This window comes from Ranitomeya variabilis, chromosome 4 (assembly GCF_051348905.1).
Source record: "Ranitomeya variabilis isolate aRanVar5 chromosome 4, aRanVar5.hap1, whole genome shotgun sequence".
Lineage (NCBI taxonomy): Eukaryota > Metazoa > Chordata > Amphibia > Anura > Dendrobatidae > Ranitomeya > Ranitomeya variabilis.
The window spans coordinates 496,117,366-496,134,168 of NC_135235.1; the positions used below are offsets into that span (position 1 = coordinate 496,117,366).

At 44.0% G+C, this 16,803-nt stretch overlaps 1 protein-coding gene across 1 annotated transcript in view; it reads left to right on the plus strand.

Annotated features, from left to right (window-relative positions):
- Positions 1-16,803, plus strand: part of COASY (Coenzyme A synthase) — a 44,574-nt gene that overhangs the window by 13,389 nt on the left and 14,382 nt on the right. Inside the window, exons 5-7 of the mRNA XM_077251986.1 lie at positions 13,978-14,167; positions 14,695-14,759; positions 15,651-15,735. Coding sequence (XP_077108101.1) covers positions 13,978-14,167; positions 14,695-14,759; positions 15,651-15,735 — 340 coding nt within the window. The remainder of the gene's footprint in view (positions 1-13,977; positions 14,168-14,694; positions 14,760-15,650; positions 15,736-16,803) is intronic.

Consider the following 16,803-nt stretch of genomic DNA (forward strand, 5'->3'; position numbering starts at 1 on the left):
GTCATCCAGAAATTGTAATAGACTCTCACTCGTGCCTTGCCACAGGCAAAACACATCGTCAATATAACGACGCCATAATAGGCAATGTGCTTGGTAGAGCCTATTAGGATAAATGTAGTCCAACTCGAAACGAGACATGAAACAATTCGCATATGGTGGGGCCACATTGGACCCCATCGCCGTTCCCTGTAATTGAAGATAAAATTGGTCCTCAAACATAAAAAAAATTTTTGTGAGGACAATTTCCAGAAGTTCCATAAGAAAATCCGTCACATTAGATTGCATACGAGATTCCTCCAGTAATGCCTTCATCGCCTTAATGCCTTTGAAGTGCTGGATAGACATATACAAATTGTTAACGTCAAAGGTTGCCAGTAGGGTATCTGTTGTGAATTTGGATTCTGGGCTCCCCCGGTGGCTACTGGTGGAATTGAACTTGTGACATCATCTTCCCTGTTCACCTGTTCTGATTAGATCTGGGTGTCGCTATATAACCTGGCTTCTCTGTTAGATGCTTGCCGGTCAACAATGTTATCAGAAGCCTCTCTGTGCTTGTTCCTGCTCCCAGACATCTACTAGATAAGTTGGACATTCGTCCATGTTTTGTTTTTGTATTTTGGTTCCAGTTCACAGCTGCAGTTTCGTTACTGTGTCTGGAAAGCTCTTGTTGATCAGGAATTGCCACTCTGGTATTATGAGTTAATGCCAGAGTCCTAAAGTAATTTCTGGATGTGTTTGTTAGGGTTTTCTACTGACCATGAAAGTATGCTTTCTGTCTTCTGCTATCTAGAAAGCGGACCTCAAATTTGCTAAAACTATTTTCCTGCTGCGTTTGTTGTTTCATCTCATATCACCGCCAATATATGTGGGGGGCTTCTGTCTCCTTTTGGGCATTTCTCTAGAGGTGAGTCAGGTCTTATATTTCCCTCTGCTAGCATTATTTAGTTCTCCGGCCGGCGCTGGGCATATAGGGATAAAAAGTAGGACATGCTACCTGGCTACTTCTAGATGATGCGGTAGGTTTAGTTCATGGTCAGTACAGTTACATCTTCCAAGAGCTTGTTCCTATAGAGGCTTATGCTAGTTCTCTGGCCATGGAGATCATGACAGTTTGACCGGCCCACTAAAGGGTTAAAATCCTTGGCTGAGAAAGGAGAGAAATAAGAAGTCTGCTGAGAGTTTTTTTTTTTTTTTTTTTTTCTCTGTGCTCTTAATTGGATCACTTGCCAGTCTGTCTATGCTGCAGTCTTTCTTTTTTTTCTCTCTCCTTATAATCTTTGAATGGCTTTGTGTTCACCTGTTAATAATGGATCTTCAGAGTGTAACTGCAGGTTTGAATAATCTCACCACGAAAGTACAAAATTTGCAAGATTTTATTATTCATGCTCCGGTATCTGAGCCGAGAATTCCTTTGCCGGAATTCTTCTCAGGGAATAGATCTAGCTTTCAGAATTTTAGAAATAATTGTAAGCTATTTTTGTCCCTGAAATCTCGTTCTGCTGGAGACTCTGCACAGCAGGTTGGGATTGTGATTTCCTTGCTCCGCGGCGACCCTCAAGACTGGGCTTTTGCATTGGCACCAGGGGATCCTGCGTTGCGCAATGTGGATGCGTTTTTTTTGGCCTTGGGCTTGCTGTATGAGGAACCTCATTTGGAACTTCAGGCAGAAAAAACTTTGATGTCCCTATCGCAGGGGCAAGATGAAGCTGAAATTTACTGCCAAAGATTCCGTAAATGGTCTGTGCTTACTCAGTGGAATGAGTGTGCCTTGGCGGCTACTTTCAGAGAGGGTCTCTCTGATGCCATTAAGGATGTTATGGTGGGGTTCCCTGTGCCTGCAGGTCTGAATGAGTCCATGACAATGGCCATTCAGATCGATAGGCGTCTGCGGGAGCGCAAACCTGTGCACCATCTGGCGGTATCCACTGAGAAGACGCCAGAAAGCATGCAGTGTGATAGAATTCTGTCCAGAAGCGAGCGGCAGAATTTTAGACGGAAAAATGGGTTGTGTTTCTATTGTGGGGATTCTACTCATGTTATATCAGCGTGCTCTAAGCGTACTAAAAAGCTTGATAAATCCGTTTCCATTGGCACTTTACAGTCTAAATTTATTTTGTCTGTGACCCTGATTTGCTCTTTGTCATCTATTACTACTGACGCCTATATCGACTCTGGCGCCGCTTTGAGTCTTATGGATTGGTCCTTTGCCAATCGTTGTGGGTATGATTTAGAGCCTTTGGAAACTCTTATTCCTCTGAAGGGGATTGACTCCACCCCATTGGCTAATAATAAACCACAATACTGGACACAAGTGACTATGTGTATTAATCCGGATCACCAGGAGACTATTCGTTTTCTAGTGCTGTATAATCTACATGAGGATTTGGTGCTGGGATTGCCATGGCTGCAGTCTCACAACCCAGTCCTTGACTGGAGAGCTATGTCTGTGTTGAGCTGGGGATGTAAGGGGACTCATGGGGACGTACCTTTGGTGTCCATTTCATCATCTATTCCCTCTGAAATCCCTGAGTTCCTGTCTGATTATCGTGACGTCTTTGAAGAACCCAAGCTGGGTTCACTACCTCCGCACCGTGAGTGCGATTGTGCTATAGATTTAATTCCGGGTAGTAAATACCCAAAGGGTCGTTTATTTAATCTGTCTGTGCCTGAACATACTGCTATGCGAGAATATATAAAGGAGTCCTTGGAAAAGGGACATATTCGTCCATCGTCATCTCCCTTAGGAGCCGGTTTTTTCTTTGTGTCAAAAAAAGACGGCTCTTTGAGACCATGTATTGATTATCGGCTTTTGAATAAAATCACGGTTAAATATCAATACCCATTGCCGTTGCTGACTGATTTGTTTGCTCGCATAAAGGGGGCCAAGTGGTTCTCTAAGATTGATCTCCGTGGGGCGTATAATTTGGTGCGGATCAGGCAGGGGGATGAGTGGAAAACCGCATTTAATACGCCCGAGGGCCACTTTGAGTATTTGGTGATGCCTTTTGGTCTTTCTAATGCCCCTTCAGTCTTCCAGTCCTTTATGCATGATATTTTCCGCGATTTTTTGGATAAATTTATGATAGTGTATCTGGATGATATTCTGATTTTTTCGGATGACTGGGACTCTCATGTCCGGCAAGTTAAGAGGGTTTTTCAGGTTTTGCGGTCTAATTCTCTGTGTGTCAAGGGTTCTAAGTGCGTTTTTGGGGTTCAGAGAATTTCCTTTTTGGGATATATTTTTTCTCCCTCTTCCATTGAGATGGATCCTGTCAAGGTTCAAGCTATTTGTGATTGGACGCAGCCCTCTTCTCTTAAAAGTCTTCAGAAATTTTTGGGCTTTGCCAACTTTTATCGTCGATTTATTTCTGGTTTTTCGGATGTCGTTAAGCCATTGACCGATTTGACTAGACAGGGTGCTGATGTTGCTAATTGGTCCCCTGATGCTGTGGAGGCCTTTCAGGAGCTTAAGCGCCGTTTTTCTTCTGCCCCTGTGTTGCGTCAGCCTGATGTGACTCTTCCTTTTCAGGTTGAGGTCGACGCTTCTGAGATCGGAGCTGGGGCAGTGTTGTCGCAGAAAAGTTCTGACTGCGCCGTGATGAGGCCTTGTGCCTTCTTTTCCCGTAAATTTTCGCCCGCTGAGCGGAATTATGATGTTGGGAATCGGGAGCTTTTGGCCATGAAGTGGGCGTTTGAGGAGTGGCGCCATTGGCTCGAGGGGGCCAGACATCAGGTGGTGGTATTGACTGACCACAAAAATTTGATTTATCTTGAGACCGCCAGGCGCCTGAATCCTAGACAGGCGCGCTGGTCATTATTTTTTTCTCGGTTTAATTTTGTGGTGTCATACCTACCAGGTTCTAAGAATGTTAAGGCGGATGCCCTTTCTAGGAGTTTTGAGCCTGATTCACCTGGCAACTCTGACCCCTCAGGTATTCTTAAGGAGGGAGTTATCTTGTCAGCTGTTTCTCCAGACCTGCGGCGGGCCTTGCAGGAGTTTCAGGCGGATAGACCGGATCGTTGTCCGCCTGATAGGCTGTTTGTTCCTGATGATTGGACCAGTAAAGTCATCTCTGAGGTGCATTCTTCTGCGTTGGCAGGTCATCCTGGAATTTTTGGTACCAGGGATTTGGTGGCAAGATCCTTCTGGTGGCCTTCCCTGTCACGAGATGTGCGAGGCTTTGTGCAGTCTTGTGACGTTTGTGCTCGGGCCAAGCCTTGTTGTTCTCGGGCTAGTGGATTATTGTTGCCCTTGCCTATTCCTAAGAGGCCTTGGACACACATCTCGATGGATTTTATTTCAGATCTGCCTGTTTCTCAGAAGATGTCTGTCATCTGGGTGGTGTGTGACCGTTTTTCTAAGATGGTTCATTTGGTTCCCCTGCCCAAATTGCCTTCTTCTTCCGAGTTGGTGCCCCTGTTTTTTCAAAATGTTGTTCGTTTGCATGGTATTCCTGAGAATATCGTTTCTGACAGAGGAACCCAATTTGTGTCTAGATTTTGGCGGGCATTTTGTGCTAGGATGGGCATAGATTTGTCTTTTTCGTCTGCTTTTCACCCTCAGACTAATGGCCAGACCGAGCGGACTAATCAGACCCTGGAGACATATCTGAGGTGTTTTGTGTCTGCTGACCAGGATGATTGGGTTGCTTTTTTGCCATTGGCGGAGTTCGCCCTCAATAATCGGGCCAGCTCTGCCACCTTGGTTTCCCCGTTTTTCTGTAATTCGGGGTTCCATCCTCGATTTTCCTCCGGTCAGATGGAATCCTCGGATTGTCCTGGAGTGGATGCGGTGGTGGAGAGATTGCATCATATCTGGGGGCAGGTGATGGACAATTTAAAGTTGTCCCAGGAGAAGACTCAGCTTTTTGCCAACCGTCACCGTCGTGTTGGTCCTCGGCTTTGTGTTGGAGATTTGGTGTGGTTGTGTTCTCGTTTTGTCCCTATGAGGGTCTCATCTCCTAAGTTTAAGCCTCGGTTCATCGGTCCGTATAAAATATTGGAGATTCTTAACCCTGTTTCCTTCCGTTTGGACCTCCCTGCATCCTTTTCTATTCATAACGTTTTTCATCGGTCGTTATTGCGCAGGTATGAGGCACCGGTTGTGCCTTCCGTTGAGCCTCCTGCTCCGGTGTTGGTTGAGGGTGAGTTGGAGTACGTTGTGGAAAAAATCCTAGACTCCCGTGTTTCCAGACGGAGACTCCAGTATCTGGTCAAGTGGAAGGGATACGGCCAGGAGGATAATTCTTGGGTCACTGCATCTGATGTTCATGCCTCTGATCTGGTTCGTGCCTTTCATAGGGCCCATCCTGATCGCCCTGGTGGTTCTGGTGAGGGTTCGGTGCCCCCTCCTTGAGGGGGGGGTACTGTTGTGAATTTGGATTCTGGGCTCCCCCGGTGGCTACTGGTGGAATTGAACTTGTGACATCATCTTCCCTGTTCACCTGTTCTGATTAGATCTGGGTGTCGCTATATAACCTGGCTTCTCTGTTAGATGCTTGCCGGTCAACAATGTTATCAGAAGCCTCTCTGTGCTTGTTCCTGCTCCCAGACATCTACTAGATAAGTTGGACATTCGTCCATGTTTTGTTTTTGTATTTTGGTTCCAGTTCACAGCTGCAGTTTCGTTACTGTGTCTGGAAAGCTCTTGTTGATCAGGAATTGCCACTCTGGTATTATGAGTTAATGCCAGAGTCCTAAAGTAATTTCTGGATGTGTTTGTTAGGGTTTTCTACTGACCATGAAAGTATGCTTTCTGTCTTCTGCTATCTAGAAAGCGGACCTCAAATTTGCTAAAACTATTTTCCTGCTGCGTTTGTTGTTTCATCTCATATCACCGCCAATATATGTGGGGGGCTTCTGTCTCCTTTTGGGCATTTCTCTAGAGGTGAGTCAGGTCTTATATTTCCCTCTGCTAGCATTATTTAGTTCTCCGGCCGGCGCTGGGCATATAGGGATAAAAAGTAGGACATGCTACCTGGCTACTTCTAGATGATGCGGTAGGTTTAGTTCATGGTCAGTACAGTTACATCTTCCAAGAGCTTGTTCCTATAGAGGCTTATGCTAGTTCTCTGGCCATGGAGATCATGACAGGTATCCTGCGGTAATGTACCAAAATTTTGAATAAGCTGCAAAAAAGAACCCATATCTAGCAAAAATGAGGGAGTATTTTTAATGAGGGGTGTTAAAATCCTTTCCAGTAGGATTGACAGGGGGGAAAGGACCGAGTCTGTGGAAGCCACAATGGGTCTTCCTGGAGGTTTATCGAGTCTTTTGTGTATTTTTGGTAAAATATAGAAAATAGGGATTAATGGATAGCTTTTTGTCAAATACTCCTTTGTTTTTATATCTATAATTTGTGCTTGTAATGCTCTATCTAGTGTTACCGCAATTTGTTGCTGAATGGCAAAGGTGGGGTTATTTGGTAAAGGTTGATAGATCTCTGAATTAGTTAGTTGGGAAAGAATCTCTTCCTTGTATGATGAAAAATCCATGACCACAATGGCCCCCCCTTTGTCAGCAGGTTTAATCACTATCTCTTTATCCTCGATCAATGCCCTTAACGCTGTTTGATCGACCAGTTTAAGATTGGGTCGTAAACTAAGGGTACCGTCACACAGTACCATTTACATCGCTACGACGGCACGATTCGTGACGTCGTAGCATCGTATGATTATCGCTCCAGCGTCGTAGACTGCGGTCACACGTTGCAATCACGGCGCTGGAGCGATGCCGAAGTCCCCGGGTAACCAGGGTAAACATCGGGTTACTAAGCGCAGGGCCGCGCTTAGTAACCCGATGTTTACCCTGGTTATCAGCGTAAACGTAAAAAAAACCAAACAGTACATACTTACATTCCGGTGTCTGTCCCCCGGCGTTCGGCTTCTCTCCACTGTGTAAGCGCCATAGCCGGAAAGCACAGCGGTGACGTCACCGCGTCACCGCTGTGCTCGCTTTCCGGCTTGCCGGCGCTCACAGTGCAGAGAAGCTGAGACGCCGGAGGACAGACACCGGAATGTGAGTATGTACTGTTTGTTTTTTTTACGTTTACGCTGGTAACCACGGTAAACATCGGGTTACTAAGCGCGGCCCTGCGCTTAGTTACCCGATGTTTACCCTGGTTACAAGCGAACACATCGCTGGATCGCTGTCACACACAACGATCCAGCGATGTCAGCGGGTGATCAAGCGACGAAAGAAAGTTCCATACGATCTGCTACGACGTACGATTCTCAGCAGGGTCCCTGATCGCTGCTGCGTGTCAGACACTGCAATATCGTATGGATATCGCTAGAACGTCACGAATCGTACCGTCGTAGCGATCAAAATGGCACTGTGTGACGGTACCCTAAAGTCCCCTCTAGCTATTTGCTTGGTGTAATCAGATATCTCCCTATCAATGAGTGCAACAAAGTCTCAATAGGATGACTTTTTAGGTGGAGAAAAAGTACTACGTACTTTCAGACCTAAGTCAGTTAAGTTAATTGGTGTTGGACGTATAGTAGGAAATGTCATATTCTCAGTATTCCTAAAAAATGCCTTAAGACGCAAAATCCTGTAGAACCTCTGCAAGTCTACTTCCAGTTGGAAAGTGTCAAAACGATAAGTTGGACAGAACGAGAGGCCTCTTTGTAACAGATTTATCTGAGAATTACTTAGACATTTAGACGAGATATTGACTACTAGGTTAGAATTACGTGGGATCTGGTGTGCATCCCTTGTCGATTGGTCTCGACGGCATTGACCCCCCCCTCCTCGTCCTTTTCTTGGGTAAGTTCTCCTGCTGGAGCCTAAAAAAGAAGAAGAAGAAGGTCGAGCAAAATCTGGACGTTCGCTGTCGGAGCTGGACGCTGAGGTTCCATCTATGTTCCTGTAGGAGCGATAACTTCGACGGGAGGAGGAGCCTTGCCATCTATACACTCGTTTTTGTAAATAGTCCTGTGTGTCCCGTATAAATTTCTGCCTCTTTCGTTTCTCTGTGTCCTTTTTGAAGATATCTATATTCTCCTTGGTACGAGATTTAATTACTTCGAATTCTTCCTTAGACAAGGAGTCTTTTAGTTGAGTCTCAATGGTTGATACCTTTTCTTGGCAGTTCTTTACCTCTTTGTTTAGGTTATCCAAAGTCAGTGCCATAAGATCTAGAGAACACTTATTTAAAATTGACTCAAATTTCTGGCAGAAATCTGGATTATCCTGAAAAAGGGTTGGTCTCAGAGAAACTCGAAGACCCCGTGGAATCCTGTGGGTCTTGATGTATTCGGCAATAGTGATACTGTGCAATTCTAAGCCTACCAGATGTCGGGTCTCTCGTTCCAAATCACGTGATTTAAATTCACTTCCAGAAATTTGCAGAAAGTCACCAGACGTCGTCACTTGTGCAACAATTTCGGCTATCTCTGTTTCATTATAAGAGAAGCCCGTGGTGGACATCTCGTATTTTATCCACAGAAAAAACTAGACCAATAAAAAATAGAAAAAAATGAAAATTGGAAAAATAAGAATAATCGGACTTTTTCTCGGAGGGTGCCCGTGAAATATAGGTCGTGCTTAAATTGAAGAAATTGACACGTCACTCCTCTTCATGTGTATAAGAATTCCGGTGCCTGAGACAAGGGTCACCACTCCCTTCTCATATAATATAAAAAAGAATGTCCCGGCACTCAAAATAGTACTATTTAGACAAAAGTAATTTTATTGAAGAAACACGTTCCAGAAATTCGTTGTAACGTTTCGGTCTTTACATTGACCTTCGTCAGACTGGAGTACATAAACAGAACAAAGAACAAATTAAATATTTACAAAGTATGTACAAATTATAATCCACGTACATTAATTACCAGATAATGCATAATCCATGATACTGTAGATACACATCATTTTAGAACAGAAAAATTATTTTATTAAAGAAAAAAATGAAACAGAAAAATATTATTGTGCTAGTCTAATAACAATATGGCGACTGATGGGTGACTAGCTGCAGCAAAATTCCACATAGGACTGATATATATGTAAGAATCTCTTAATAGTGGGTCCATACAAGATAATCTGGTCACATAGTTATTATCACTCTTTCTAATGAGGACATATTAAGTGAAAGAGATGTCTCCTAGTATAAAAAAATTATCAAAAAAAAACAAGTAAAAGCAGAAACCAAGGAAGAAAAAAAGTAAAAGAACAAAGAAAAATAAAGGAAATAAAAATAGGCTGGTTATCTTACCAAGGAACTATAAAGCGTATGTGCTCATATGTGAAGTCCTATGAGTTGCTATGGGCAAGGAGAGGCCATCCATGTTAAAGTCCTAAAGGTGAGACACCAGACAAATGGTAGTATATCGAGAAGCCCTCATGAGTAATCAGAACGCTGAATATCAGTGGATACAAAATCCCTGGTGTATAAGTGAAGATTCTTACCAGTAATGGACATAGTAGTGGGATGCACCTTACACGCGGAAGCGTCGGATCCCACTACTATGTCCATTACTGGTAAGAATCTTCACTTATACACCAGGGATTTTGTATCCACTGATATTCAGCGTTCTGATTACTCATGAGGGCTTCTCGATATACTACCATTTGTCTGGTGTCTCACCTTTAGGACTTTAACATGGATGGCCTCTCCTTGCCCACAGCAACTCATAGGACTTCACATATGAGCACATACGCTTTATAGTTCCTTGGTAAGATAACCAGCCTATTTTTATTTCCTTTATTTTTCTTTGTTCTTTTACTTTTTTTCTTCCTTGGTTTCTGCTTTTACTTGGTTTTTTTTTATAATTTTTTTATACTAGGAGACATCTCTTTCACTTATTATCACTCTTTCTAATGAGGACATATTAACTATGTGACCAGATTATCTTGTATGGACCCACTATTAAGAGATTCTTACATATATATCAGTCCTATGTGGAATTTTGCTGCAGCTAGTCACCCATCAGTCGCCATATTGTTATTAGACTAGCACAATAATATTTTTCTGTTTCATTTTTTTTCTTTAATAAAATAATTTTTCTGTTCTAAAATGATGTGTATCTACAGTATCATGGATTATGCATTATCTGGTAATTAATGTACGTGGATTATAATTTGTACATACTTTGTAAATATTTAATTTGTTCTTTGTTCTGTTTATGTACTCCAGTCTGACGAAGGTCAATGTAAAGACCGAAACGTTACAACGAATTTCTGGAACGTGCTTCTTCAACAAAATTACTTTTGTCTAAATAGTACTATTTTGAGTGCCGGGACATTCTTTTTTATATTATATGAGAAGGGAGTGGTGACCCTTGTCTCAGGCACCGGAATTCTTATACACATGAAGAGGAGTGAGGTGTCAATTTCTTCAATTTACAGTACCATGTAAACCTATGGAAAACCAAATCCGCTGTGCCCATGGTGCGGAAAATACCGCGCGGATATGCTGCGCTGTATTTTCCGCAGTATGTCAATTCTTTGTGCGGATTTCGCAGCGTTTTACAGCTGTTCCTCAATAGGAATCCGCAGGTGAAATCCGCATAAAAAACACTGGAAATCCGCGGTAAATCCGCAGGTAAAACGCAGTGCCTTTTACCTGCGGATTTTTCAAAAATGGTGCGGAAAAATCTCACACGAATCCGCAACGTGGGCACATAGCCTTAGGGTTAGGGTTGGAATTAGAGTTCGGGTTGGAATTAGGGCTAGGGTTGGAAATAGGATTAAGAATAGGCTTGTGGTTAGGGTTAGGGGTGTGTTGGGGTTAAAGTTGGGGTTGGGATTAAGGTTAGGGTTGGGATTAGGGTTAGGGTTGTGGTTAGGGGTGTGTTGGGTTGTGATTAGGGTTATGGCTAGAGTTGGGATTAGGGTTAGGGGTGTGTTGGGGTTAGGGTTGGGATTAGGGTTAGGGGTGTGTTGGGGTTAGTGTTGGAGTTAGAATTGAGGGTTTTCCACTGTTTAGGCACATCAGGGGTCTCCAAACGCAACGTGGCGCCACCATTGATTCCAGCCAATCTTGCGTTCAAAAAGTCAAATGGTGCTCCCTCCCTTCCGAGCCCCGACGTGTGCCCAAACAGTGGTTTACCCCCACATATGGGGTACCAGCATACTCAGGACAAACTGGACAACAACTATTGGGGTCCAATTCCTCCTGTTACCCATGCGAAAATAAAACATTGCTTGCTAAAACATAATTTTAGAGGAATGAAAAATGATTTTTTATTTTCACGGCTCTGCGTTATAAACTTCTGTGAAGCACTTGGGGGTTCAAAGTGCTCACTATACATCTAGGTAAGTTCCTTGGGGGGTCTAGTTTCCAAAATGGGGTCACTTGTGGGGGTTTCTACTGTTTAGGCACATCAGGGGCTCTGCAAATGGAATGTGACGCACGCAGAACACTCCATCAAAGCCTGCATTTCAAAACGTCACTACCTCCCTTCCCAACAGTGGTTTACCCCCACATATGGGGTATCAGTGTACTCAGGACAAACTGGGCAACAACTATTGGGGTCCAATTTCTCCTGTTACACTTGTGAAAAAAAAAATTGCTTGCTAAAACATCATTTTTAAGGAAAGAAAAATGATTTTTTATTTTCACGGCTCTGCGTTGTAAACTTCTGTGAAGCACTTGGGGGTTCAAAGTGCTCACCACATATCTAGATAAGTTCCTTGGGGGGTCTAGTTTCCAAAATGGGGTCACTTGTGGGGAAGCTCCAATGTTTAGGCACACGGGGGCTCTCCAAACGCGACATGGTGTCCGCTAAAGATTGGAGCCAATTTTTCATTCAAAAAGTCAAATGGCGCTCCTTCCCTTCCGAGCCCTGCCGTGCGCCCAAACAGTGGTTTACCCCCACATATGAGGTATCAGCGTACTCAGGACAAATTGGACAACAACGTCCGTGGTCCAGTTTCTCCTTTTACCCTTGGGAAAATAAAAAAATTGTTGCTAAAAGATCATTTTTGTGACTAAAAAGTTAAATGTTCATTTTTTACTTCCATGTTGCTTCTGCTGCTGTGAAACACCTGAAGGGTTAAAAAACTTCTTGAATGTGGTTTTGAGCACCTTGAGGGGTGCAGTTTTTAGAATGGTGTCACTTTTGGGTATTTTCAGCCATATAGAACCCTCAAAATGACTTCAAATGTGAGGTGGTCCCTAAAAATGGTTTTGTAAATTTTGTTGTAAAAATGAGAAATCACTGGTCAAATTTTAACCCTTATAACTTCCTAGCAAAAAAAAAATTTGTTTCCAAAATTGTGGTGATGTAAAGTAGACATGTGGGAAACGTTATTTATTAACTATTTTGTGTCACATAACTCTCTGGTTTAACAGAATAAAAATTCAAAATGTGAAAATTGCGAAATTTTCAAAATTTTCTCCAAATTTCCGTTTTTTTCACAAATAAACTCAGAAATTATTGACCTAAATTTACCACTAACACGAAGCCCAATATGTCACGAAAAAACAATCTCAGAATCGCTAGGATCCGTTGAAGCGTTCCTGAGTTATTACCTCGTAAAGGGACACTGGTCAGAATTGCAAAAAACGGCAAGGTCATTAAAGGGCCACTGTCACCCCCCCCCCCCCCAACTGTTATAAACTAAAAGAGCCACCTTGTGCAGCAGTAATGCTGCAGTCCAATAAGGTGGCTCTTTTAGTTTTTGATTAAGTTATTACCTCAATAAAGCGTTTTAAAAATTGGCCACAAAGACCAGATATTGTACCGGGAGGCGGTCCGAATCGTCTTCTATGAATATCCCAACTGCCGTCACTCTTCTCTTCAGGGGTGATGGTCGCCGCCCCCTTCGCGCTGTTGCTTCTTAAATCCGGCGCCTGCGCTGTGCGTGCCTGCCTGGGGCAGGCGCAGTCTTCATTGTCAGTCACAGCTCAGACGCAGGGTGCCTGACTGCGCAGGTACGGGCAGTGTGGCCGCCCTGTTACTGAATCCCCGCCCCGCACTGTTATTCATTATGCACAGTGCGGGGCTGGGGTTCCTGGGCATGCGCACTGCGCTTGTCAGATGCTCCCCCGGTCCCCCGCCTTCCAGCGTTGTTCTTTGTGGCTGTTCAAAACGTCGGCAATGAAACCTGTATATTCCGGCAATGCTGGAAGGCGGGGGACCGGGGGAGAATCTGACAAGCGCAGTGCGCATGCCCAGGAACCCCAGCCCCGCACTGTGCATAATGAATAACACAGTGCGGGCCCCAGGCAGGCACGCACAGCGCAGGCGCCGGATTTAAGAAGCAACAGCGCGAAGGGGGCGGCGACCATCGCCCCTGAAGAGAAGAGTGACAGCAGTTGGGAGATTCATAGAGGACGATTCGGACCGCCTCCCGGTACAATATCTGGTCTTTGTGGCCAATTTTTAAAACGCTTTATTGAGGTAATAACTTAATCAAAAACTAAAAGAGCCACCTTGTTAGACTGCAGCATTACTGCTGCACAAGGTGGCTCTTTTAGTTTATAACAGTTGGGGGGGGGGGGGTGACAGTGGCCCTTTAAGGCCAAAATAGGCTGGGTCATGAAGGGGTTAAAGGAATTGTTGCAGGGTGATAGGCAGCAGTTGACAGGAAGCAGAGATTGTACCTGTATGAAGAGAGGAGATGGATGTTAATTCCCGGCCGTTTGAAATAACTGCGGCGTATACAGTAGATGTACACAAAGCAAAAGGGCCTTGTCACAGACGTTATTTGGAGTCCACCAGCACTAAATATCATGTGAATACCCTTTACGGAGCTTGGTGTCACTTTTGCAACATATTTGGAAAAATCAACTTTTTGGCTGTCGGCTAATAGTTTTTCAGCGAAGGCCCATTACATCTAACATTGTGTAATGCATTTATTCTGTAATTCTGTTCAAGCCCATACTCTTCTATCTTGAAGGCTACTTCATTCGAGCAAAAGAGTTGGGGGGCATCAGAAATCATGAGTATCCAATAATGGATTTCGGAGTTGTGTAATTAAATTACAATTTTATTCACATATATAAAAAGGAATCTCTTTCTACAGGTGAACCCCAGCATCCCTTCCCGGCCGTATGTCATTGGTCTAACGGGAGGCAGCGGCAGTGGAAAGTCCTCTATTGCACAGAGACTGGAGAAACTGGGAGCTGCTCTAATAGACTGTGATAAGTTAGGACACCAGAGTTACAAGCCTGAAGGACCGGCCTACCAGCTAGTTATTGATGAGTTTGGCACAGGTATATTGTATAATATTAAAGGGGGTCTTCAAGTTTCAGAAAATCCCTGTCCCTTGGCTGCAGTTTGTTTAAAAAAAAACAAAAAAAAACAACCTTACTTTACTCACCCTTCTTGGGTCCAGAGTTGAGTCTCCAACGCTGCTCCTGGTGGCTGTTATTGTCTTCAGCACTGACATCACATCAACAAACTGCAGACAATAACTGAGCTCAGCAGCTCTGCTAGACGGAGACCCTGAGCACCTAGGATGGCTGCAATGGCCGAGACTCTGCGCTAGACCTATGGAAGGTAAGTAAAGAACGATTTGTCTGTTTTTAAAACGCATTGCAACCAAGGATCTGGGGTTTCAGAAAACAGAAAACTTCTTGAATAAATAAGTCTGCAGACAGAAGCTTTCCGTGTTTTATTGGTTACTTTGATTGTAGTTGCTGTCACTACTTATTGATGTGATAGCAGCTGTAATGTATTTTATTTTAATGTTGTCCATGAATTCTGTGATTTATTCCATGACTTTATTTCTTATCACCAGATATCCTCTGTGAAGATGGGACCATAGACAGAAGAGCTATTGCCAGCAAAGTGTTTGGGAATAAGGTGAAAGAAAGTTCTGTAGAATATCATTATTTCACATGATCACTAGGGTTGATCGAATAGCTTCGGATAAGTGCCTATCCGAATAGCTAGAGCACTTCCCAAATAGCTGCATCGGGAACCCGGATACCTGGAGCGCTCCCGATAATCAGTTGTCCGACTCCGCAGCTGCATGTGTCGCTGCTGTGTGACAGTCACATGCATTGAGAGCCCATCAAACAGGAGCGCTCAGGTATCCGTGTTCCGAAGCAGCTAATCAGCTGTGAAATTCCAGGTTATGAATTAGCAAAACACGAAAAAGGCCAGAGGGCAGTGGGGGTTGAAAACTTTAGCAAGCCACTGTAAGCTCATAAGCCCTAGTTCAGCAAACCGTTTCATCAGATTGTGGTGTGAAGCTGTTTAAAATGTCACAGAATTTTTACTCAGCTCGTAGACGATTTTTTATGCCAGGTTTGTCAAATTTTCGAAAATTCCTCAGACCTTCTTGTGGAGGTAGGTGGTTGAGCGTGACCCACAAATTTATTCTGGAGGTGGCATAAATTGCATCAGTCCCTGAGCTGAGTACATTTCCTACAGTGGTGCATGGCAGTTGAAAGTTGTGCCAAATTAATTAGGAGTCTCCTCGCCTTCACCATGACTGCTGTGCAAAATGTCGGTCTTGATGAAGCGGGACTATAGATTTTCTATTGAACTCGTACATCGCTCTGTGTGTGCGCTTCTACAAGAACTCAGAACAGCTGCATGCAGAAGTGAGAACATCAGAACATCATTTTGAGCAATAGGTTGGAGCCTGAGGCCCTGACCCCAATAATCTGCAGCATGTTTAAGTATGGAAAAAATAAATAAAAATAGAAGGTACCCTTTAATTAAACACTTTTTTTTCATTTAATTTAGGACCAATTGAAGCGTCTGACAGACATTGTGTGGCCAGCAATAGCGAGTCTTGCTAAAGAGGCTGTGGAGGAAGCTGCTGCTGAAGGTAACTCCGGATTCATTGAAGTCTATATAGAATTGGGATCTTTATCAGCTGCTACATTCTGAAAATGATTTCCTAGCCACAAATACAAATCAAGGGCTAACCTGTAAGATTTCAGGTATCAGGCTCTCTATGACCACAGTGACTTTTATTTTTTTACAGAAGGTTCTATCTGGGTTCTATTTTGCAGAATAGCTTAGAAGGTTATCCAGGTTTTTAAGGGGGGGGGGGGGGGGAATGGGGGGGTTGATGGCAAGACCATCAATATCAACCTGTTGGCTTCTAGCTTTTCTCGCCCTCACTGATTCAGCTTTTTAACAAGCTTTTTTCCAGAAGTGCAGAGTCCCCCTTCATTTTTTAGGCTGCTGTTTGCACCATCTCACTTTACATTTAGTAACCACTGTGCTGGGTATTGCAGGTTTGTTTCATTCAAATCTAGGAACAAAGCCTCAGTGCCAAGCACATCTGCTTCTAATAGTACAGTACTGACCCTGGTAAGTAATGAAGCCGCTGCTCTTCAAAACAGCAGGGAGGCAGGGTGTTGGCCAGGTTAACAATATATAAAGATTGGCCATCACTTTTTTAGACTGATCACCCGCTCTGATGTTAAATAAGTTTCTGTCCATCAATTTTTCTCCCACGCCTCATTGGGGGACACAGGACCATGGGTGTTATGCTGCTGCCCATAGGAGGACACTAAGTAATACAGAAAGAATAGCTCCTCCCCTGCAGTATACACCCTCCTGCTGGCTCCAAGTGAACCAGTTCTTGCTTAGTGTCTGTAGGAGGCACTTGGATCTGTTTCAGACCCCACCGCTTTTATTTAAATTTTTACTTTTTATTCTATTTTTTCCTTAGCGGAGCGAATGGGGCGACGGACCCTTTCTAGGTTCCGATCTCCCCCGAACCATCAACAGGCAAGTACGTGGAGCGTCCCTCCCATATTCTTTCCTGCAACGTTGGATGCCAGCCCTGAGCTCACCTTGCGGGCGACGGTTCCTTCGCGTTCCGATCTCCCCCCTCCATAGCAGGCGACCACATGGAGTAGCCCTCTATCTGCCTCTCCTGGAG